Below are 23,792 nucleotides of genomic sequence, written 5' to 3' on the forward strand. Positions count from 1 at the left end.
TGGATACATAGCCCAGATAATTCAGGACACTTAACATTCCTGATGCCAGCACTAATATCAGTAGCGCACAGCCCACCCCTCAGCCCAACCTCCCCCAACATTGTGTCAGCTAAACCACCCTCTGCATACTCCCAAGTACATCCTAAAGGGGAAGGTATAACCTAGGTTGTACCACAAACTAATTATACCCTGAGTCTTCAGGATAGATTTAAAACTTGTGTAAATTCTTTATTTTAAGGTAAGAGATTTATACAACTTTTTGGATTCTTTATTATCTCAAGGGAAAGAATGGTAAAAAGGAAGACTATTACTTGCTAGGCCCATGTTTGCTGTGTGTTTTGTATATGCTATTTCATTTATTTATAAGAACCCACTTAACTAGATTTTGCTCATTCCTAGACCTTGTGGAAAATAGAAGAGTCCTGCTGTATGAAGGTCTTTCTTATCTGTAGCCACAGAAAAGCCTGTAGGCCTCTAGTCATATAGATTTGGTTCTCATACTTCCTTTATAACATAGGAGTTCAGCCCTAGCTTGCTTGCTTTATCACCTCCTTCCTACAACACCCTTCATTTCCATCTTAAAAACATTTTCCTCGATGGATTAGGTTGTTAAAAATGTACTTACTAATCAATTTTAACCTCATTATAAATGGGACAATCAGTCACTATGTGCTTCCTCATGGGATAGTACAGGAAGTACACAGTACCACCTCTGATATATTTATGCCTCCCCCCCCCCAAAAATATGTCAATCAGGACTCCAGATCTAACTCCCTTTTTAAAGAAAATATGGAAGTAGAATGACATGTTTAACTACAGTATGAAGATGCAATTGGACAAATCCAAAATGTAGGAAATTCTACTGATTCAAATGTTTCTTTAATAAATAAATAGCAAGAAAATTTTCAAAGGATCTGTGAGGACTGTTAGAGATTTGAGAGACTTTAGGAAACCTATCAAACAAACATAATGTGTGGATCTTGTTTGAATCCTGATTTGAATAAACCCAACTGTAAAAAATCACTATTGAGAAAATTGGGGCAATTTGAAACTTGATCTAGTTACTAGGAGCATTATTGTTAATGTTACTAATGTGATAATGACATTCTAGTTATACTTTAAAAACATTCTGATTTGTTAGATACTAAAGCATTTGTGGGTGACATACTATTTCGTTCAGTATGTGAGATATGCCACAGAATACACCAGGGGTAGAAAATAAAAGGAAAGAGATGAAACAAGATTTGCAAAGTCTTGTTAATTGTTGAAGCAGAGTGATGGATTCATGGGGGTCGTTATACTATTTTTATAATAAATGAAAAAAATTAAAAAGTCCTTTTATTTACTAGTAATTCGTGGGTTTATCGTTTCAGGGATTGGTGACATTCAGGGATGTGGCCGTAGAGTTCTCTCAGGAAGAATGGAAGTGCCTGGAACCTACCCAGAGGGACTTGTACAAGGATGTGACTTTGGAGAACTTTGGTAACTTGGTCTCACTAGGTAAGGATATTGCATAATACAGGGCCAGATGGGCAACAAGGCTCCCAGGAACAAAACCGTGGGAGGCTGTTACCACCTCCAGCCAGAAGGGGTAAAGGGAGGAAACACTGCCAGTGGAAGATTGTGAGAGCTAGAGTCATGGAGAAGGGCCTGGCTGGCAGCAACTATAGCTCCTTCCAGAACTCCTGGGTCAAAGGAGAGTGAGGGATAAGAAACCCTGAACTCTGTCTCCTCCTGCCTGCTGATGCTTTCCATCTGCTAAACCCAGTGAAAAACGGTAGGGCCAGTATAATACAGTCCTTGTGGTTAAGCGGTCCGGGCACAGAGGAGGACCAGGAACAGCAAGGAGTAGATTAGGGAGGAAAGAGAGGACAGATGGACACTAGCTACTATTGTTATTTACTCCAAATAATTCAGGACTAGCCTTCTGGAATTTCTGGTTTCTTCATGGTGAATATCTAGGGGGACTTAAAAGTTTTTGTCTGAATTTCTACTCTGTTCCCAAGCTCTGTTTTGTGCTTTGCGGAAGTGTAAATGTGTAGTTCCATTGGCACCTCCATCTTCCCATCCTTTGGACAACCTTCCTATCTTCCTTAATGTAATTGTATCTCTTCCTTGGTGACCAAGAGACAAAGTTTGAATTTTGGAACAGCATAATCATTCCCCATTTCTTTTCCTATAAACAGGACTCTCCATTTCTAAGCCTGATGTCATCTCCTTATTGGAGCAAGGGAAAGAACCCTGGATGATTGCAAATGACATAACAGGACCATGGGGCTCAGGTGAGCAAGGGTTGATCCAACGAGGGAGGTCATTGGGAATAAATAGCCTAGTGGGTGAATCAACTGATAACAATAACTCAAGGTTTTATCTGGAAAGTCCCCTCAGAGCTCTACCAAAAACAGGAAGAAAAGCCCAAGATGTGAAGACATGAAGAACAAAGACCTTGTCAGCAGCAGGTCCCAAGGGAACCTTGCCCTTACCCCCATTAAGTCCTCTCTGTTCGTTCTTCTATCATATTTTCTTCCTATTTCAAAAAGGAATGTGCCCCCATCTTCCCTAGTGGCAGCCTTTTTACCTGTACTTTGTATCCTTTTTTTTTTCTGAAAGTCTCTGCATTCCTTAAAAAACAGCTTCTCACTCTACCTAATTCAGTAATTTCATTCATTCTCTTAACTTGTGAGAGATAAGGATGTGTGGTGGCTGAGGACAGACTAGAGTCAGACTGCCTGAGTTCAGTTTCTGGCTGCTTACTAGATCTGTGAGTTTAGGTAAATTATTTAAATTGTCTGTGCTTCAGTTTTCTCCTGCAAATGAGATAAAAATAGTGCCTGCCTCATGTAGTTATTGTGGCTTTTGTATGCATTAGTAATAATGTGAAAATGCCCAGAACAATGTCCGGCAATAGTGACCACTAAATAAATGTTAGCAAGTATTATTAACTGGCACTTGCTAGATAATGTCAGAACCTTTTTATGCTTGTCAGCTGCCCAACTTCTGACTAATCTGCTATTGTTATTATTTATTTTCATCTGAGATCATTTTTTCTCTGTCCGAAGAATACCCTTGAAATTTCTTTTTGTGTAAAACTGCTGACAAATTCTCTTAGTTTTTGACCACATGAAAATGTCTTCATTCCATATTCTTTATTCTTTCTCATAGGATAGTTTTACTGAGTATGGAATTCTATTTTGGCAGGAATTTTATCTCATCCCAAAGAAGAAATCAATCCACTGCCTTTTCTCTTCCAATATTGTCAATAAGTCAGATTGTTCCAGCTTTGGAAAATGCTCCACATATATTTAAAACTAGTATTCTTTGGATAAGGCACTCGCCTCTTTATTTAACTACAAACTTTTTGATTACATAATTTAGAATCTGCATGTCTTTTAACTTTCTCTGTAACTGCTATCAAATTCTGAGAGATGTATTATATGTTTTGCTACTACATTTTATAGTTTTGCGAAGACGAAATATAGATCCTCATTGCAATTTGTAGTTTTATCTGTACAGTCCATCCTTTATTTTTCCACTTAGTGTTTTTAACCTTAAATTTTATTTTTTCTGATAATAATATCAAATACCCTCTTTTTGTTGACTTAAAAATTGACGTCTTTGCTTATCTTTTTTTTAAATTATTGCCACTTTATTTTAAGTGTGTCCTTGGTAATCAGGATTCTGTTATAGTTTTCTTTTTGAATCATTCTGAGATTCTTTGACTTTAATAAGGGAATTCAGTTCATTATTTATTGTGATAATGTGTCCTTATTCCTGCCATTTTATTTTATATTCTCTGTTCCTCATTCTTATTTCCAGCTATTCCTGTTTTGCTCACATTTTATTACCACTCGTTCTACCCTCAAGTGATTTTGAAATTGTACTTCCTGTTTGTAATAGAATAGTCTTTAATTTGACTTTTAAAACTATGCTTAAACTTATCTACCTACCTCCAGAATGAAATAGAATTTTTTTCTTTGTCATAAAGTTTTTTTTTAATTTTTTCTATTTTGAAATCATTTCAGGCTTATAGAAAACTTGCAAAATTATTACAGAGAATTCCCATATACCCTTCACTCAGCTTCCAGTAATGGTAACATTTTACTTAACCATAGTACAGTTACCAAAACCAGGAAATTAACTTTATGTAATACTGTTAACTACAGATGTTAATAGAATTTTATCAGGTTTTTCTCTAATATCTTTCTGTCCCAGGATCCAGTCTCGGATCCCACATTTCATTTAGTTATTGTGTCTCTTTAGCGCCCTCCAATCAGTGACAATTCTTCAGTCTTTCATGGCCTTAATACTTTCGATGAGTACTGTTTTGGAGAATGTCTCTCACCTTGTGTGTGTGTGATATTTTCTCATGCATCTTTGGCAGGAATACAACAGAACTGATGTTATGTGTGTCTCTGTGATATGATCAACTTCTGTGCACTATATCAGGGGTTACTTGATGTTAAGATGGCTTATTAATGGTGTTGTTAACCTTGATCACTTAGTCGAAGTAGGGTATCTCATGTTTTTCTCTTGTAAAGTTACTATTTTTCCATCTGTAATTGGTAATTATCTTGGGGGGAGATACTTTGACTATACATTTTGCCTACTGATTTTAACATCCTTGCGGGGATCTTGTCTGTAACAATAGTATTGCCTAGTGCAAATTTTCTATGTCCCTCATTAAAACTCCATTTACTAATTGGTATTCTTCAGTAAGGAAGAGCTGCCCCTACTCCCTCTCCCATTCATTTATTTATTCAGTGATTTGTTTCTATCAATATGGGATCATGGGTATTGTAGTCTGGGTTATAGCCCAATACTGTCATTGTTAGTTTATTGCTCAATTGTTCAAGCTTTGACCATTGGGAACTCCTTCAGGTTGGCTCCTGTGCTCTCTCAGTATGCTTTCATTTAGTACTTTTTTATTTTCTGGTACCACAGCATGTTATGTATCTTACATTTTTCCTGCCTCACCCCTGAAATTAGCCATTCCTCAAAGGTTCCCTAGTTTCTTTTATTGGAGAATGGTATGAAATAGTATCTTTGAATTTTTTTCCTAAACACAGTAAGGCCTTTACCATCTTTTACTTCCCTATACTCTAGGCCAGGGGTTGGCATACTACAATTCATGGGTCAGATCCAGCCCATGGCCAGTGTTTTGTACCATTCACAAGCCAAGAACTGTTTTTACATTTTGAAAGGGTTTCAATATATATATATATATGTATATGTGACAGAAAGCTTATATGGACCACAAAGCCTAAAACATTTCTGGTCTCTTACAGAAAAACTTTTTGACCCCTACCTAGATTCACTCCTATCTTCACCTCACTCTGTTTTGTTTTAATGATATGGAATTTTAGTTTCATACTATTGTTGTATTTGTAATATTTCACAAATTTATAGTATGTGTTATTCTTCACTAACAGTATGATATAAATCAGTCATCTGTACACTGTGGCCCGTAAACCTATTGAATTCTGTAAATGCCTTCTAAGGGATGCATATACACAATTAAAATCATAATGCTCATGGATTGATATCAGTATTTGGCAGTACTACCTATATGAAACATTTTCAAGATGAAATACATAAAATCTCATTACAGAGCCACACTAACAGATAAACATATGCCATTAATTCTGGTGCTGGAGAACACTAACCTTGAACTCAAATTAAGTGAAATGTTACCTCCCCAGAAAAGAATCCTACTATTCTCATTCATACACCTGCATTACAAAAATAATAATAATCATTTAAGTATAATATCAATTGTTCGAATTCCATTGATAACTATTTGGTAATTTGTTTTATCTTTTGTTATATAAGTGCCTATATAATATCCTCATTTTGGCCTCTTGGACCACAAAGTCTAAATATTTGCCATCTGGTCCTAAAGAAAAGAAAATGCTTGTCAATGCCTGATTTAGAGACATAATTGAAAGTTCATTTTTAAGGAGAAAAGTATAAATAATCAAAATTATACTTGCCGGCCTTAAATCACCAAGACATCTGTACTACAAAGCTCAGAAACCAAGAACCCAATTTCTGGCTTCTCTTTGCTTTGGCTCTAGCCTACATTTCCTTAGGAGAGTGGATGCCAAGGATAAGATTGAACAGGTGTGATTCATTGATGAATTACTCAGTTGTTTCTTTTTCTATTCGTTTCCTGTGGTGTCTGTAACAAATTACCACAAAGTTTGTGGCTTAAAACACACATTTATTCATATAGTTCTGGAAATTAGAAATCCAAAATGCATCTCACTGGGGTAAAATCAAGGTGTCTGCAGGGCTGCATTCCTTTCTGAAGGCTCTAATTTTCTTGACTTTTCCAGCCTCTAGAGGCGTCTTGCATTCCTTGGGTCATAGCCCCCTTCCATCTTCAAAGCCGGCAGCATAGTATCTTCAGATCTCTCTCTCTCTCTCTGACACTTCTCTCTTTCATTTATAAGGACCTTTGTGATTACTTTGGGCCCACTCAGATTATCCAGGATCTCCCCATCTCATGGTCTGCTAAATAGCAACCTTAATTTCATCTCCAACTTAATTTACCCTTGCTGTGTAACATAATAAATTCACAGGTTCCAGGAATTCAGACATGGACATCTTTTCGGGGGGAGGGGTCCTACCCTCTGTATGTGTTTTTTGAACACAGATCATTGAATATGCATAAATTCAGTGTGTATACTATGACTCCACTGAAATTCTATATTTATTGCCAGTAAGTCCATTGCTGTTTAGTCCGTAACAAGTATTATCTTTCACAGAATATTTGGTGGGTATGTATGATTCCTTGTAGTTCTGGGGTGGAAAAAAAAAACACTTTTTTAATTAGATTTTTTAAGTTGTGATAAACGTTACATAAAATTTACCAGTTTGACCATTTTTAACTATATAATTCATACTCATTAAATAATAACTCTCCATTTCCCCTCTAGCCCCTCGTAACCTCCGTTCTACTTTCTGTCTCTATGAATTTGCCTATCCTAGATACCTCATAGAAGTGGCATCATAAATATGTAGCCTTTTGCATTTGACTTATTTCACTTAATATAACGTTTTTAAGGTTCATGTTTTACCATTTATCACAGTTTCATTCCTTTTTAAGACCGAATAACATTCCATTGTATGACAGATCAAATTTTGTTTATCCATTCAGTCTCTTGATGGACACTTGGGATCTTTCAACCTCTTCAGCTATTGTGAATAATGCTGCTGTGAATATTGGTGTATAGTATCTCGGTCCCTGTTTTCACTTCTTTGGGGTATGTTCCGAGAATCAGATGGTAACTGTATGTTTACCTTTTTGAGGATATTTCTATTTTTAAGAGCTTTTAATAATTCATGAAGATCATCCCGTTAACTGTAATACAAGTTTCATATATTTTCTCTCTCATTTGTCTTTTTTTGGTTTTGCTTTTGCTGTTTTTTGTCCATGTGTAAGTTTTTTGGTTTTGTTTTTCACCATTGTTTAGTGGAATTTATCAATCTTTTCTTGCTTTTGGATTTTGTCATTGTTTCATTGTTAGAACATTTCCCTATACTTAGATTATAAAGTAACCTACTGTTAACCTAAAAATAAAGGCCTTTGAAAGTGAGAGGCAACAGGCATTTATTGAGATCCATAAGAATAGCTCCTTGGGAATCATAATTCAGGCAGAAACCCAAATAATGTCCTGATTAGGAGACAAAGGCATTTGGATATTTATGACAATTACATCAGTAGAACCAAGGCATTTCTGTTGGTGCAGATAACATGACATAGTGACATTAATTCTAAACAGTGTTTTTAATTTTCAGTCCATAGGCTTGGTTTAATCTTTTTTTTCTTTTATAAGAAAAAGAGAAAGAACAAATGTTTTAGGGATCCTTTTGAAAGTAGTCATAACAACTGCTTTCTTGTTATCTTTGTAGTTGTTATCTTTGTAGACAGTTCTTTTGCAAGGCACAGGTTGCTTATGCCCAGTCCAAAGATTATTTTGTCCTCTTTTAACATTCCAAAGATTTGAGGCATAAGACATGCAAGGCAGTTCCTCTGGCATGGCAGCTCTGGCTTTTTAAAGTGGCTCCATTTACATTATTATTTATATTTCCCCCTTTTATCAAGATCTTTCCTTGAAAGCATCTCTGATCAGTCATCAGAAAGCAGCATCGATCAGTTATTGTTGGTCCTCCATTGTCAGGTGGCTCAGTTTGGGTATGTCGTGCCATTGTCCATTCCTCGTTGCCAGGAAGGCTCATTCTTGGTAGGTCATGTCCTGTGTAGGAGGGAAAGGAAAATAGATTTTTTTTTTTTCGTAGGAGCCTCAGGCCGCATTTGAGTGACAGGAGTGCAAGAACAGAGGAAAGCTTTCCTATTTTTTTAAGGGCAAACATCTGTAGTTTTTTGAGGTTTTAAGTCTCATAAGCCTTATTATCATCTCAAAATATTGAACTACCATAATCAGAGTGGTGTCTTTATAACACTGAGCTGTGCAAGACTAAGATTTCTATCAGCAAAGATTTTTATAATAAACAAAATGTTTAGTTCAATTTGAAGAATAAATCTGAACCAGAAGGCAATACTTTAGGGCAGTTAGTTGAAGATATTAAAGACCTTTGAGGTATTAGTAGATACTGTATTTAATCATTTGACTTGTTTCTGGATTTTATCTAGTTTTATCTCTATCTTACTGGAGGTGTTTTATCTAAGTACAACCAGAGGTATTAATAACAGAACAAACTTCACCTTGCTTAGCAAGGATATGGTTAAGAGCAGTTCTATTGCTTAATTTAACACAAGTAAGGGAATTTAAAGATTTATTTGATTGACTATTGCCGTGACAGTCATTGTAATATCTGCCTGGGGGGAAAAGTATTCTTTTAAATCTGGTACCTTCAGTTAGGGCTGACATCACCAAGCATTAAACATCCTTGGCTATCACTTGTAAAGTACATTTAAAGATGATGTCTAATATTATCTTTTCAGACAGAAATTAAGAGGGAAAAGGAAACAATAACTATTACAGTGAGTGTTTGGCCTGAATACTTTTTGTGAGATAGGAAGGGACTAAAGTGAGGAAAAAAGAGAAAAAGGAAAAAAAGGAAGGTGTACAGACCTGGTCCAGATTATACAGGCCTGGTCCAGAATCTTGGGTTAGTTGTTCATGACATGTTTTTTCTTTTGTTTTTTCTAATTTAAAATTTTTAATTCTCTGTTTGAGCAATCTGTTTAGGTGTAAGAGCTTTCTTTAAACTGGGGAACATGAATCCAAATGTCATCTTGAAATTCGGTCACGTTATCAGTTAGGAGTACCTGAAAGTTTTGCATTTTAGAGAGTTTCGCGTCTTCTATGAATTTCCCTGAAGATGAAACATCTTTGTAGAAACATTTTTGTAAAAACATCAGAGTAAAACAGTAATTGTCTGTAAATGACAAAAAAACTTAAAAATGGCCATGGCTAATGGTTTGGAGAGAGTTTACATATATATATGTACATATAGATAATATAATTGACTTAGCTATTCTAATCTTAATTAGCTTAACCATATATAAAAATTTGTTAAGATCTATCTTCCATGTACCTTTTGTAAATATATACACCTTTTGTAACACGCATATTTTTAGTTTTTGTTTTATCTTTTTTTAAATTTAGAAACAATCATTTTACTCTAGGACAGAATTGCTTTTTTTACTAAAAAAATGAACTTCATATGTTTTTTTAATCTAAAAAATATTTTTTTCTTCAACAGAAGTACATCTCTCTGTTTCATGTCTTTCTCTACTGAAAACATACATTTTATTTTTTATACACAGTTGTTTTATCTTTATTATTTTTTAGTTTTGTAAATAACCAAAGCTTTTTTACAAATCAGTTTTGTAAAGGAATATAAGCAGTAGCCTATACTTTAAAAAGGCCATTTTTTTCAGTCTCTGTGAGCAATGTTTTGGTTAGTTCCCGAGTATTTATGTTTTAAAGACATGATAAGAGCTTCAACTTTAAGAGACAGAAAAAGACTAATTTTTTTGGCGTTATTTGACAACACTTCCCATGTAATTTAACCTACTAGATAGGCTTGATTGGTTTGATTTTTTTCTTTTACGAGAGAAAGAATAAATCTTTAAAATGTTTTAGGAATCTTCTAGAAGTACTCCAAAGTTTTTTTAAATCTCAAAGGTCAAGAAAAAGACTTTAATGTTTGAATCTTGGGAAGCTTTGTTAAACATATCAAAAGTTTAAAAATATTTGGTCAAATAAAATCATAGGTCATTGTGAAACAATACTGTTATTTATTTAATCAAAATGACAAATATAGAAGGTTACGTAGTTAGTAAAATTTTAGTTTTTTTATATTAAGAAGGCTCAGTGTACTGGAACAATTAAAGATCTGATGATAAAGAGCACAGATCATTTATTTATTTTTATTACATTTATCGGGGTATCATTGGTTAATACAATTATATAATTTTCAGGTGTACATTATAATTTGACATCTATATATTGTGTAATTACCACCCAAAGTCCAGTTTCCTTCAGATACCATATATTTGATCCCCTTTACCCCACCTACCTCTCCCTTCCTCTCCCACTCCCTACCCTCTGGTAACCACTAGTCCATTGTCTATGTCTATGAGTCTCTGTTTGTCCTGTTCATTTGTTGCTTTTAGGTTTATATCCCACATATAAGTGATATCATGTGATTTTCAACATTTTCTGTCTGGCTTATTTCGCTTAGCATGATTATCTCGAGGTCTATCCATGTTGTCACAAATGGCATTCTTTCATCTCTTCTTATGGCTGAGTAATATTCCATTGTATACAGGTACCACAGCTTCTTTAGCCAGTTGTCTATCTTAGGACACTTTGGTTTCTTCCATGTCCTGGCCACTGTGAGTAATGCTACTGAACAATGCTGAACATCAGTGTGCAAATATCTTTTTGGATATAAGTTTTTAAGTCTTTGGGGTAAATACCCAGTAGAGGGATTGCTGGATTGTATGGTAGATCAATTCTTAGTTTTTTGAGGAAACTCCATACTGTTTTCCATAGTGGCTGTACCATTTTGCAGTCTCACCAGCAGTGTATGAGGGTTCCTTTTTCTCTGCATCCTCTCCAGCATTTGATATTACTTGTCCTGTTGATTTAACCATTCTAACAGATGTGAGATGATATCTCATTGTGGTTTTGATTTACATTTCCCTAATAGCTAGCAATGTTGAACATCTTTTCATATATTTGTATGTCCTCTAGGGAGAAGTTTCTGTTTAGGTCTTCAGCCCATTTTTTGATTGGATCATTTGTTTTTTTGTTGTTATTGAGTTGACTGAGTTCTTTGTATATTTTGGATATTAGACCTTTATCAGAGGCATTCCTTGCAAATATATTTTCCTATTGAGATGGTTGTCTCTTTATCTCGTTGACGGTTTCTTCTGCTGAGCAGAAGAATGTACTCCCATTCATTTATTTTTGCTTTTACTTCCCTTGCCTTTGAGGTCAAATTCATAAAATTCTCTTTAAGTCCAAGGTCACAGGAAATCATTTAAATGAAACAAAGTCTGTGGGTCTTTTTATAATCTTATTAAGCATACCAATACTACAGGAAATTTTTGGGTTTTTTTAGCACAGAAGTAAGATTAAGTTTTAGCTTTACGTAATTACAACATTGATATTAAAGCTTAATTTTTAAGAATATCTGTATAAACAATTTTCACTAGCTTAATACATAATGTAAAATTTTGAACTAACCAGGACAAAATTATTGTTATTTTTTAATAAAAACATATCTTTATATCATTTTTATTGAAAACATTAATTTTTATATTAAATGTTAATAATTTTTAAAGACATGTCTGTTTTAATTAAACCAACTAACTTAAATCAGTTTTAATGTTAAATATTTTTTAGATCAGGTGATACTAAAAAGCATTTAGGTTAGTTTTTCTTATACTTTTTAATGTATGTAAGTGTTTAATTTTTTAAGCCAGTTAAACAGTGTGACCACAAAAGTGGCTCCGTAGTTACCATAGCCAGTTGTAGGGAATGCTGGCCCATGAAGGTGAGGCCACTTAAGATCCTGTTTGACTACACCAGATATGTTAACAAAAAATAAATAGATCATATTTATAATGGAATATTACTCAGCCACTAAAAAAAATGAAATCCTACCATTTGTAATGACATGAATAGACCTAGAGGTTATTATGCTGAGTGAAATAAGTCAGATAGAGAAAGATAAACACTATATGATTTCACTTATATGTGGAATCTAAGGAACAAAATGAGCAAACTAATCAAAAACAGACTCACAAATATAGTGGACAATTCGGTGACGGACAGAGGGGAGGGGGATTAGGGGACTGAGTGAATGGGATGAAGGGTTAAAGAAGTACAAATTAGTAGTTGACAGTTGGTCACGTGGATGGGGAGCATGACAGGGAATATGATGGCTAGGTAGAGGGCCGGGGAGGGAGGGAGCAATTGGGGGGATCGTTTTATAAACTATATAGATGTCTAACCAATGTTACTGTATACTTGAAACTAATTTAAATAAATTTTAAAAAATAATAAGTAGGCCTTTTGAAATGAGAGGCAACAAAGCATTTATTTCAGCTAAATTAAAGCATTATTTGGGCTTTTGCCTAAATTAATGATTCCCAAATAGCTATTCTTATTAATCTCAAACATTTTGTTGCCTCTCACTTCAAAAGCCTTTCTTATTTTTAAGGTAACAGCACTGTGTTTCCTTCAGGTATTTTTATGGTTTCTATTTTAACATTAAAACTCTATTTGGAGTTTATTCTGGTATACGGCAACATAACGTATGGATCCACTTTTAGCTTTTTCCAAATGACTATTCAGTTACCTCAACATTATTACAAAAACTATCCCTTAGAGATATCACCTTTATAATAAATTTAATTTCCATATAAAATACAGTCTATTTCTGGCCTTTCTATTTGTGTTCCATTGGTCTAGCTCTAGAATCTGATATTCATCGAACGATCTGTTATTAAAAGCCAATTATAGGCCAGGTTTTGGTGACAGTGGCTAATGAAAAAGATGCTGTTTCTGCCTTTGAGGGGATTTGGGAGCAAGAAAACAAACAGATCAACAGATAATAAGTAAATGAAAATCTAATTACAATTGATAAAAGAGTTATGTGGGAGAGAGAATCAGTTATCTGACTGAAAACTTTTTTGAAAGTTTTTATCTGAGACCTGAAGGATGAGAAAAGCATCCATACCAAGAGCTCAGGACAAGATTCTTGATAATTGGAAAAACCTAATGAGAGGGCTAAGATGGGAAAGACCTAGATTTGTTCTAGATGTTCAAAAGAGGCCTGCAGTTGGTACGTAGAAAGGAGAGGGGAGAGTGCCCAATATGAAGATGCCCTGCCTTGGTTGAGACAATGTGACAGTGAAGACAGTCAGGGGCCTGCTTTGCCAAGAGCCTGTGAACCATGGCAGTGTGTTTAGAGTTTATTCTAAGTGCAGTGGGAAGACTGTGAAAAAGTTTAAATAGAGATTTTCATTTTGATTGGCATCAGCATCATATGGTAGAAAGTGTTAAAAATATAGATGCCTTATTTATATGAAATTCCCAGAATAGGCATTCATAGAGACAAAATTAGTGGTTCCCTGCCATTAGTGATTTTCAGGGGCCAGAGAAATGGGGAGTGACTGTTCAAAGAGCACAGGATTTCTGTTTGAGGTGACGAGAATGTTTTAGAGCTAGATAGTGGCTATGGTTCCATGATACGGGGAATTTATTGCAAACTACTGAATTGTTTAAAATGGTTAAATGGCAGATTTTATATGACATGAATCTTATTTAAAATACATATAACTTTAAAAATATATAGATATGTACGTATACACAAGTACATGCACACACATTTGTTGGCATTACCTCCGTAGGTTTCAATTTTGTCTGCAATGGTTCCTGTCATTTGCATTGTTAACAGGTTTCCTGGAACCCGTGGCTTGATATATTTTCTTGCCCTTCAGGCACCATATAAGCTCTCATATTTGTGATTTCATGTGCTTTTTAGACATTGCCCAGCAATATCTGACACTTAGATAAGCCATTCACCTTATATGGTTATTATTTTCATTTTGTCTTTCTAGTCTACTGTAGAATTTTTTTTTATCGCTCAAGAGAACAGCCTGTATTTACTTTTTTTAATGTTTTTCAGACTTGGAGTCCAGGTGTGAGAAATTTCCACAAAAAGATATCTTTGAAGTAGAATCATTCAGTTGGGAACTAATGGAAAGCCTGAAATGCTGTAGTTTTGAGGGCTCCAGTTTTACAGAAGACTGGGAATACAGAGCCCAGTTTGAAAGACAAGTAAATCAGGAGTGCTATTTCAAGCAAGTGAAAATCACATATGAAAACTTACCCACTTTCGAGCATCATACATCCCTCACTCTACATCAGAGCAATGAGACTGGCAAGAAACTGATTGAATGTAATGAATGTGGGAAAGCCTTTAGCCGTGGCTCACACCTTATTCAACATCAGAAAACTCATACTGGTGAAAAACCCTTTGAATGTAAAGAATGTGGGAAGGCTTTTAGTCGTGCCTCACACCTTGTTCAACATCAGAGAATTCATACAGGTGAGAAACCTTATGACTGTAAGGAATGTGGGAAGGCCTTTGGTCGTACTTCAGAACTTACTCTACATCAGAGACTTCATACTGGTGTCAAACCTTATGAATGTAAACAATGTGGAAAGACCTTTAGACAGCATTCACAACTGATTCTGCATCAAAGAACTCACACGGGTGAGAAACCCTATGTATGTAAAGATTGTGGAAAGGCTTTTATTCGTGGCTCACAACTTACTGTTCATCGGAGAATTCATACAGGTGCTAGACCCTATCAGTGTAAAGAATGTGGGAAAGCCTTTAGGCAGCATTCACAACTAACTGTACATCAGAGAATTCATACTGGTGAGAAACCATATGAATGTAAGGAATGTGGAAAGGGCTTTATTCATAGCTCAGAAGTTACACGACATCAAAGAATTCATTCTGGGGAGAAACCCTATGAATGTAAGGAATGTGGAAAGGCGTTTAGACAGCATGCACAGCTTACTCGACATCAGAGAGTTCATACTGGTGACAGACCCTATGAATGTAAGGACTGTGGAAAGGCCTTTAGTCGTAGTTCATACCTTATTCAACATCAAAGAATTCATACAGGTGACAAACCCTATGAATGCAAGGAATGTGGGAAAGCCTTTATTCGTGTTTCACAACTGACTCATCATCAGCGAATTCATACTTGTGAGAAACCCTATCAATGTAGGGAATGTGGAATGGCCTTTATTCGTAGTTCACAACTTACTGAACATCAGAGAATTCATCCTGGGATCAAACCTTATGAATGTAGAGAATGTGGGCAGGCTTTTATTCTTGGCTCACAGCTCATTGAACACTACAGAATCCATACTGGTTAGACAGCCTTGAGTGTTAGAGATGTAGGAAAGCCTTTATGTGGACTTCACACCTGACTCAGATAATGCCTGATGTAGTATAATTAATGTCAGAAAATCTTCATGTGTCGCTTCCATTATGGAACATCAGACAACTCTTACCAGAAGAAAATGTAATAAATGTGGGAATTCTTTTTGCCTCACACTCACTGTTTACTATGCATCAGAGAACTTATGGTGAAAAAATACGAATATGAATGTAAAAAGTGTTCTGTTACTATTCAATATGTATTAAAATTCTGAGAATTCTTAATAGAAAATAACCCTGTTAAAATATTTTGTGAGTATGCCTTTTGCCATGGCATATACCTTACTTAACATTATTTTCATTTTCACCAGTTACTGACTATATAGCGATGGGCAAATTATGCAACCTCTCTGTTCCTCAGTTTACTTATTTTTAAGCAGTAATAATTATACCTACCTAATACAGTTTTTGTGAAGACTGTCATATTTTACATAAAGCTATGCTGAATAAATATTAGTTATCATTAGTTAACAGTATTAATGTTGAGTTCATATGAGAGGAGAGCCTTGTGAATGAATCAAGTATCAGCCTTTAGAACTGCTCATTAGATAATAATTCATTCTGAAAAAAAACAGTAATAAAATATAATTATGAGAAGTACTTCATTCACAAGGTTAGAAATTCAGGATTAGTCCTGGGAACCTATAGCTACCCATTCATAGGAGCGAAGTCAATAAAGCATTGTCCCCATCTTTTAACTGAAAAAAAATAACAGTAGGCAAAAGAAATCTGCCACCTAAAAACCTAAAACCACTAAGTTTACCTTCAAGAGAAATCAAATCTAAAACTACGAACTAGAAATGAATGACAGTGAGTTCTGCGTATCAAAACCAGTTCGGGGTAGCCAAAGCTATACTGTCAGAAGCCAAGGATTGAAGGTAGGAGCTTTGTTCTTCCAAACGTAGATCTCCAGCACCTAGTCGATGCAAATCATATACCAAGCACATTGAATGAATGGTCAACTCTAAAAGTTAGGAAAAATTTGCCGCATAAACCCAAGTCAACACTAAGAATGATTATTAAAAATAGAAGAAAAAATAAAGTAGAAAACAACAATAGACTTAATCTGGAGGTTGTTTATTTAACAATGTAAGATAGATGATTGACAAGTCTGATCTAGAGAAGACACATTTACCATTAATGAAAGAGATAGATTTTTTTTAAAGTAGCTCCTATGCATAACTTTATTCTAATATATTTGAAATCTAGAAAGAATGAATTTTTACAAAAATCACAAAATTGGTTCAAGAAGGTGTAGAATACCTGAATAAATCAGTGATTTATAAATAAAAAGTAATTAAAGCTCTGTCCCTTCAAAGAAAGTTTTCCTATAGAAACTTCAAGAAACAGATAATCCCTAAGAGAAGCTGACAGTTCATTTTAAAGGCTAAACAAAATTTTGATTAAAAATCAACAAGGATAGCTCCCAAAAAATAAATTGTAGATGATTATATTTTGTGAAGATAAATATAAGTAAAATTCCTGCTAATTTAATCCAATCTTGAAATTAAGAAGCTAATTTTAAATGGAATGTCTGGAATTTCACTTGTTCTGGATTATGTTTTTAGAATTTTGATGTTGTAACTCCAGGAGATGACAATGACAGGGAAAAGAGCCTTGATCCAACCTCAGTGACATCTGGATCAAGGCTTATGAAAGAATCTGAGAAATCTCAAGAAATGGATCCCCTCAGCCCTTGGGGTCACCAGGCAGTATCGGGTAGAGAGCCCATTGTGCCTCACATGTCACCCATCTTCTCAGACATCCTGAATGTTTTGTAAAAACACCTGCATTTTCTGCATGTGCCACTGCCTACAAAGGATTAGAAAGCAGTGTTTTGTACCTCATTTTTCTTTAAATGGTTTAATGATTAGGATGTACAGTTGGAGGAGTTCAAAGCTATGACATTAAAAATTGTCACTTTGAATAGTTAAAACACATGCGCAGGATAAAGATTTTAAAGTTACAATTTGGCATATAGACATAAGTCTTCACACTATCTCTGCCCTGTTTCCACCTCGTTACCTGTTACATAGCAATCACTTCTATTAATTTCTTGTACATACTTCCTGATTTTTATGTTTGTGTAAGGGTAGATATATACATAACATACTCTCTATAAAAAATTTTTTACACGGATGGTAGCAAATCTCTATGCATTGCTATTTTTGCTTATCCATACACCTTAAACATTGGACCATATCAATACATATATAGCTGTCTTGTTCTTTTTAACAGCTGCATAGTATTCCATCGTGTTTCATAGTTTTTGGCCTTATCAATTTCATTTTTTTTTTTCATTATTTTTAGGTCTTTCAAACAATCCTATAATGTCCTTGCACATAAACTATTTTATGTGTGATATATCTTTAAGACAAATCTCTCAAAGTGGAAATGCTATATCAAAATGTACATACTTTTTAAACTTCTGTTATGAAAAATCTGAACATATATAAAAATACACAGCATATTATAATGTACTTCAGTGCCCCATCACCAGCTTCAATAATTATCAGCTCATAGCCAGTCTTGTTTTATCTGTAATTCCACTAACTCCCCAGACCTACATATTATTTTTGAAGTAAGTCTCACATATATTATTTGATCGATAAATAACTTAGTATCTCTAAAGTATAAAACAACTTTAGAAAAGATTTTCAGTCCTTAAAAAAATTGACAATATTGCCTTAATGCCATTACATATCTGATAGTGTTTTAATTTCTAATTCATAAATGTCAATTTAAAAAAAATTATCGGGATCCAAATAATGTCCACAAATTACAGTTGATTGTTATGTCTCTTAAGTCTCAATCTGTGCATTCCCCCTCATCCTTTTTTCCTTGCAATTTATTTTTTGAAGAAATGAGGTTGTTTGCCTTGTAGAATTCCCAGATCCTGCTTTTTGTTGGCTGCAGCCCGAAGGTATAGTTTAATATCTTTGGTATTTCCTATAAATTGGTAGTATCTAGAAGATTAATCAGCTTGAGATTCAATTTTTTTGATAAGACCACTTATAGGTAGTTAAGAGACATAATATTTAGGTATCTCTTTATGATTTGGCAGCAGCTGATGTTCAATCAATAAATTTATTCATTAGGGACTGCAAAATGATATGGCATCTTTATTAGCTAGAGTATTTTTGTGAAGAAAAATGTCCCTTCTACTATTTGGTTACCCATGTTACAGTAAGGAAAGGCAGGATAAATGCTTCTTTCTTTCTTTATTGTTTTTCAAAATAATGATTTGTTTCCCTAGTATTTTGCCATGGTCACCAATGAGTTAGGGGATAGGAATTGTCAAGATATTTAATATGTTTAAATCCATTTAAGTTGTACGTCATTGATGTTCAAATTGTTTCATGTTTGATGTGTGGATGCCTCTAGCAGTTGGCTCCTCTATCCTTTTGATATGACCTCAGTAATCTTTAATCACTCACTTGTATCTGATGCAACAAGATGTTCCAGGCTCATCATCTTCGTTTCCTGCCTCCCACCTTGAAGTAGCCATTTCCGGGAGTCTACTTTTTTTTTTTTGTATTTTGATACTCTTCCCAAAATTTGGAAACCACATTGAACTGCTTGGAGTGCTTCATTCTCCTGGTTGGCTACTTCTTAGAATTATGTTCATTTTAAGCTGTTTTATACACATTGTTCCAGTGCCTTCAGGAAGATTATGGATCTATGCATCTACCCACAGTAGAAGAGATCCCAAAAGACCACGTTCATCTAACCCTGGAGAAAACATTTATTTTTAACACAAACCATTTGGTGGATGAAAATGGAAAATTCACTTTTGTTTTAACTTGCATTCCTTTGATTATGATTAAAGGTGACCATATTTTTACATATTTGTTTCTTTTTTTACATATTTGTTTATCGTTGGTATTGTTTTTAGCATCATGCCTAAAACATAGTAGGTGCTCAATAAATATTTGTCAATTGAAGAATTGTATGTTTATAACCTTTGTTTATTTAATATTGGGGTAGTCATATTTGTCTTACTAAAAGAGCTATTTGTGAGAGGAATAAATGTGTATAAAGTTCCTAGCACAATGCCTGAAAACCAAGTTTTAGTTCCCTGCCTTATTTGCTATACATTGTCATTTGTTTCTTTTTTTTTATCTGCTTTAAGAAAAGAAGTTGAGAGTCAAAGAGATTAAGTAGCTTGTCCAAGGCCTCCTAAGTGGAGAATCCTAATTTCAAGGACAAAGGCAAGATAGGGTAAAGTTTTAGGTGTACAACTTTCAGAATGTATAACTGAAAAGGAAAAATCAGTGTTTCTTTCAGATAATCTATAAAATGCAATCAGTTCATAGTCCTAACACAGAAAATGGCAATGCTAGAAATAAGGATATGAAATAATCTTTTTAAAAATATTTTTTGTTTTGTCTTCATAAAAAGTAAAAATGCTCAAAGAATACAAAGAAAAATTAAGGGAAAACTTTTAGTATCTTCATTCAAACATAATTGTTATCATTTTTGCATATTTCTAGCTTGTAAGTTTTTAAAAATTGATACTTTTTTATGGAAAATTTCAAACATACACAAAAGTAGAAAATACAATACAGTAAACCCTCATAGTCTCATCAGCCTGCTATAAAAACAGTCAACCCATGGCCAGTCTTGTTTGTCTATACTCACACCTACTACTTTCACTGAATTCTTTTGAAAGCGGAATATTTATCTCTGAAAAGGAGACTAAAAAAAAATCAGTAAGAATTTATAATCCTGAGCCATTAGTAGGGAGGGAGGACAATAAAATTTTGTATCAAAATCCATTTTAAGCTGATACTATGATTCTCGTGACTGCAGAGAAAGTTGTTTCATGTAAATTGGGAGAATTAGGAATTTAGGAAAAAATTTTCCTAGGAATAACATTCTTTCCCAAAGGTCTCTCTTCAAAAATATTTCAAGTGAAATGTGAAGAGTTTTTATTGTTTGTATTAAAATTTCCTGAATTGGTACAATTCTTGCCATAATTCTAAATCCTTGATATATTAAGAATCGTATGTGCTGCTTTAATCCTAGAAGGCAGTCACATATTTAGAGAATGACAGAGTTAATAAATTAGGCAATGATAGAATATGGAGAGAAGATGTAGGTGGAAAATCTTCCTTTTACCAAAAAATATATGTAGCTAGATAGAGAGATGAAATTTTACACTTGGAAGTCACCATGCCTTAAACTTTGAATAGAATTTCACAAGTCATTCCAAAGAATTTGCATTTTAATTTTAGAAATAATGTTTGATATCTTTGTTAGATTCATAAGCAACATTAATGATGCAACAGCTTGCTGAACTAATTCATCCAGATATCCCATAGATATCTCTAGTGTAGTATCTAAAACCAGATTTTAAATTTCTCTTCCCCTACCTTATAGCTCCAAAATCCTCTTTTTCCTCTATATTTCTAAAATGGCTTGCTTAATGAAGTCACAATCTGCCTTGTCTCCCAAACCAGAAATGGGCTTCTGATACCTTATCTTCCACTTTTATTTTTTTTATGTATCAGTTTATTTAAATGTTATTGGAAAAGTCTTAGAAAATATAGGCAAGCAAAAAATGAAAATAAAAATCTTTCATAATCCCCCTACCCAGAGATAGTCACTGTTCGCATGCTGGTGTGTTTCCTGTCAATCGTCTATGGATGGGAATATATCTAGACCCCTGCCTCCACATATTTTTAAACAAAAATGGATATATACTGTACATCGATGTGGTACTGCTATTTTCAAGTAATATGTTTTGAAATTTTCCCTGTTACCTATTTTTGGTCATCTCATACCATTTAAAATTTTTTACCTTTTCTTCCTTTCCAGTTGAGAGGATAATATTAAACAGAAATATATAAAGCATATTGACAAGCTGAGGAATGCAAATATATTTGTTAACTTTTTTCTTTTTTTAAATTGTACTTTCAAAACTTTGAAATCGCTAAGATTTTCATATTTAACTAAACACAAAGTCAGAAGGAACATGAATAACAATCTCTTTAAAATATAAATTCCTTTTGATGCCCTCAAATGAAATAATAAACTCAAAAGGCTACTTTTTATATAGATATTCTCCAGCAGGGGTTGGCCGAATCGCACCTACTGCCTGCTTTTGTACAGTCTATAGCTCATCACGGTTTTTATATTTTAACTAATAACATTTCATGACACATAAATGATGTGAAATTCAAATTCGAGTGTACCTCAATAAAATTTTATTGGAATATAGCCACATTTATTTACCTATTGTCTATGGTTGCTTTTACACTACAACGGAGTACTCACGACTAAGATCATATGGGGCATACTTATCACTTCACACTGCTGCTACACACTACAAATCACAGTAACACATTTTTACTGACAGCATTTCAAGTGCCACGCAGATCACTATACTGGGACATTTTATTATTTTTATTACCAGGATATACCTGTCAAATGGACACAAAGTGGACCTAGAATATTCCATTTTTAAGGTACTGTGAAGTGTAGATTATTTTGTTATCAAATTAGATGGCAAAGCGTTATGTTTATTATGCAATGAACCTGTATTTGTGTTATAATACAGTCTATGTCGACATTACCAGACCAAGAACTCATCACAATATTACCAAATCGCAAAAATACATTCAGAAAAGTTAACAAAAATTAGAAGCTAATAGTAAATTTTCTTCACAAAAAAGAAAAAAAAGACATGAAGGAAACGAGGCTACAACCAAAGTACATGTCCAAGTGGCTTATTTGCTAGCCGTGCAAAAAATTTAACGTTGATTGATTACAGCAGCTGAAAAAATGTATCCAGAAAAAATAAACCTTTTTAAGACGTTAGCCTTTGGGTAAGAACAGCTGCTTAAAGTGTTGAGCCCACTGGATACAACATCAATAGTCAATTTAAATTATTTAGTGAAGGCAAATTACTTTGAGTGGTTTTCCTTGGCTCTTAATAAGTTAACAGGTGTCAGGGTACTGTTCATTTGTTCCTGTTTATTCAAGGAGTCAATGTTTGAAGTGACTGCAGAATTAGCCTCTCTGAATAAGCTGCATGAAACAGGTGAGAATATTTTTGAAGAAGCCGAGAAAACACTAATTCAATACACCTGAAGAGAAATCGGCTACGCTTTGTTACAACTTGTGGAAGTAGAAACTGGTTTAGTTTGATAGATTTACACTTGTGAAAATGTATGTCTGAAAAGGTCTTTATTTCTCCATATCTGAAGTAGAGCTTTGCTAGATACATTATTCTTGGCTGGTAGTTCCTTTCATTTAATAGTTTGAATATTCGATTCCACACCTTTCTGGCTTGTAAGGTTTGTGCTGAGAAGTCCAACAATAATCTAATGGGTTTTCCTTTCTAGGTTACCGTCTTCTTTTCTCTGGCTGCCCTGAGAATTCTTTCTTTGTGACTGATTTTTGATAATTTTAATACAATGTGTCTTGGTGAAGGCCTTTTTGGGTTGAGATAATTGGGTGTTCTTTTGTCTTCTTGAATTCCAAGCTCCAGCTCATTCCTTAGATTTGGGAAATTCTCATCAACTATTTGTTGAGTCTGAAAATGCTTTCTAATCCCTGCTCCTTTTCCTCCCCTTCAAAAGTGCCCATTATTCTCATGTTTCCTCTCCTGATGCTATCAGCTAGTTCTTGTGTTTCTCTTTCATTATTTTTCATTCTTTGGTTTCTCTCTTCTTCTGATTTACTTCTAGATTTCTGTCTTCGATATCACTGACCCTTTCCTCCATTTGGTCAAATCTTTCCCAAGCTTGCTGTTTCATTTTTCATCTCTTGCAGTATGTTCTTCATCTCCAGAAGTTCTATTTGGTTCTTTTTGAGGGTTTCAATTTCCTTGCTAAAGAATTCATTCTGCTCATCTAATTACTTTTTCAATTCTTGAAATTGTTGATATGAGTTGTTTTAGATCTCACTGAGTTTTTTCAGAAGTATCATCCTGAATTCGTTGTCACTTAAGTCGCATATTTCTATGTCTGTAATCTTATTTTCTGGAGATTTTTCTCTTTCTTTCTGAGCTGCCTTGTCACCCTGGTTGTTCATAGTGTTTAATGGACTATTTCTCCTCCTGGGCATTAATGGAAGTGTGTACTGCATTTTTCCCAGAAAGATTTATTATATAAAGGTCTCTCTTTAGCCTGTTGCAAAGAAGGCATTTTTCTTTTTTGTTTCCAGTAGGTGGTGTCTAAGCCTCTTGGATCCCTGTTTTATATAAAGTCTTAATAATGCCTTTTTATATATGTATATAGATATTCAATCACACTCGCTACCCTTGTCTCAGTCCCTGT

The 23,792-nt window shown here is 34.3% G+C and overlaps 1 protein-coding gene across 5 annotated transcripts in view; it reads left to right on the forward strand.

The window, feature by feature from the left end:
* The window catches only part of ZNF565 (zinc finger protein 565), a 27,687-nt gene extending 8,236 nt beyond the window's left edge, over positions 1-19,451 (forward strand). For all 5 annotated transcript variants that reach the window (XM_039850154.1, XM_039850153.1, XM_039850151.1 and 2 more), the window contains 3 exons: positions 1,374-1,500; positions 2,187-2,282; positions 14,176-19,451. In XM_039850154.1, coding sequence (XP_039706088.1) covers positions 1,374-1,500; positions 2,187-2,282; positions 14,176-15,443 — 1,491 coding nt within the window. In that variant the 3' untranslated portion in view covers positions 15,444-19,451. The remainder of the gene's footprint in view (positions 1-1,373; positions 1,501-2,186; positions 2,283-14,175) is intronic.
* The last annotated feature ends 4,341 nt before the right edge of the window (positions 19,452-23,792 follow it).

The sequence above is a fragment of the Pteropus medius genome, unplaced genomic scaffold, assembly GCF_902729225.1.
Source record: "Pteropus medius unplaced genomic scaffold, Ma_sr-lr_union100, whole genome shotgun sequence".
NCBI classification, from domain to species: domain Eukaryota; kingdom Metazoa; phylum Chordata; class Mammalia; order Chiroptera; family Pteropodidae; genus Pteropus; species Pteropus medius.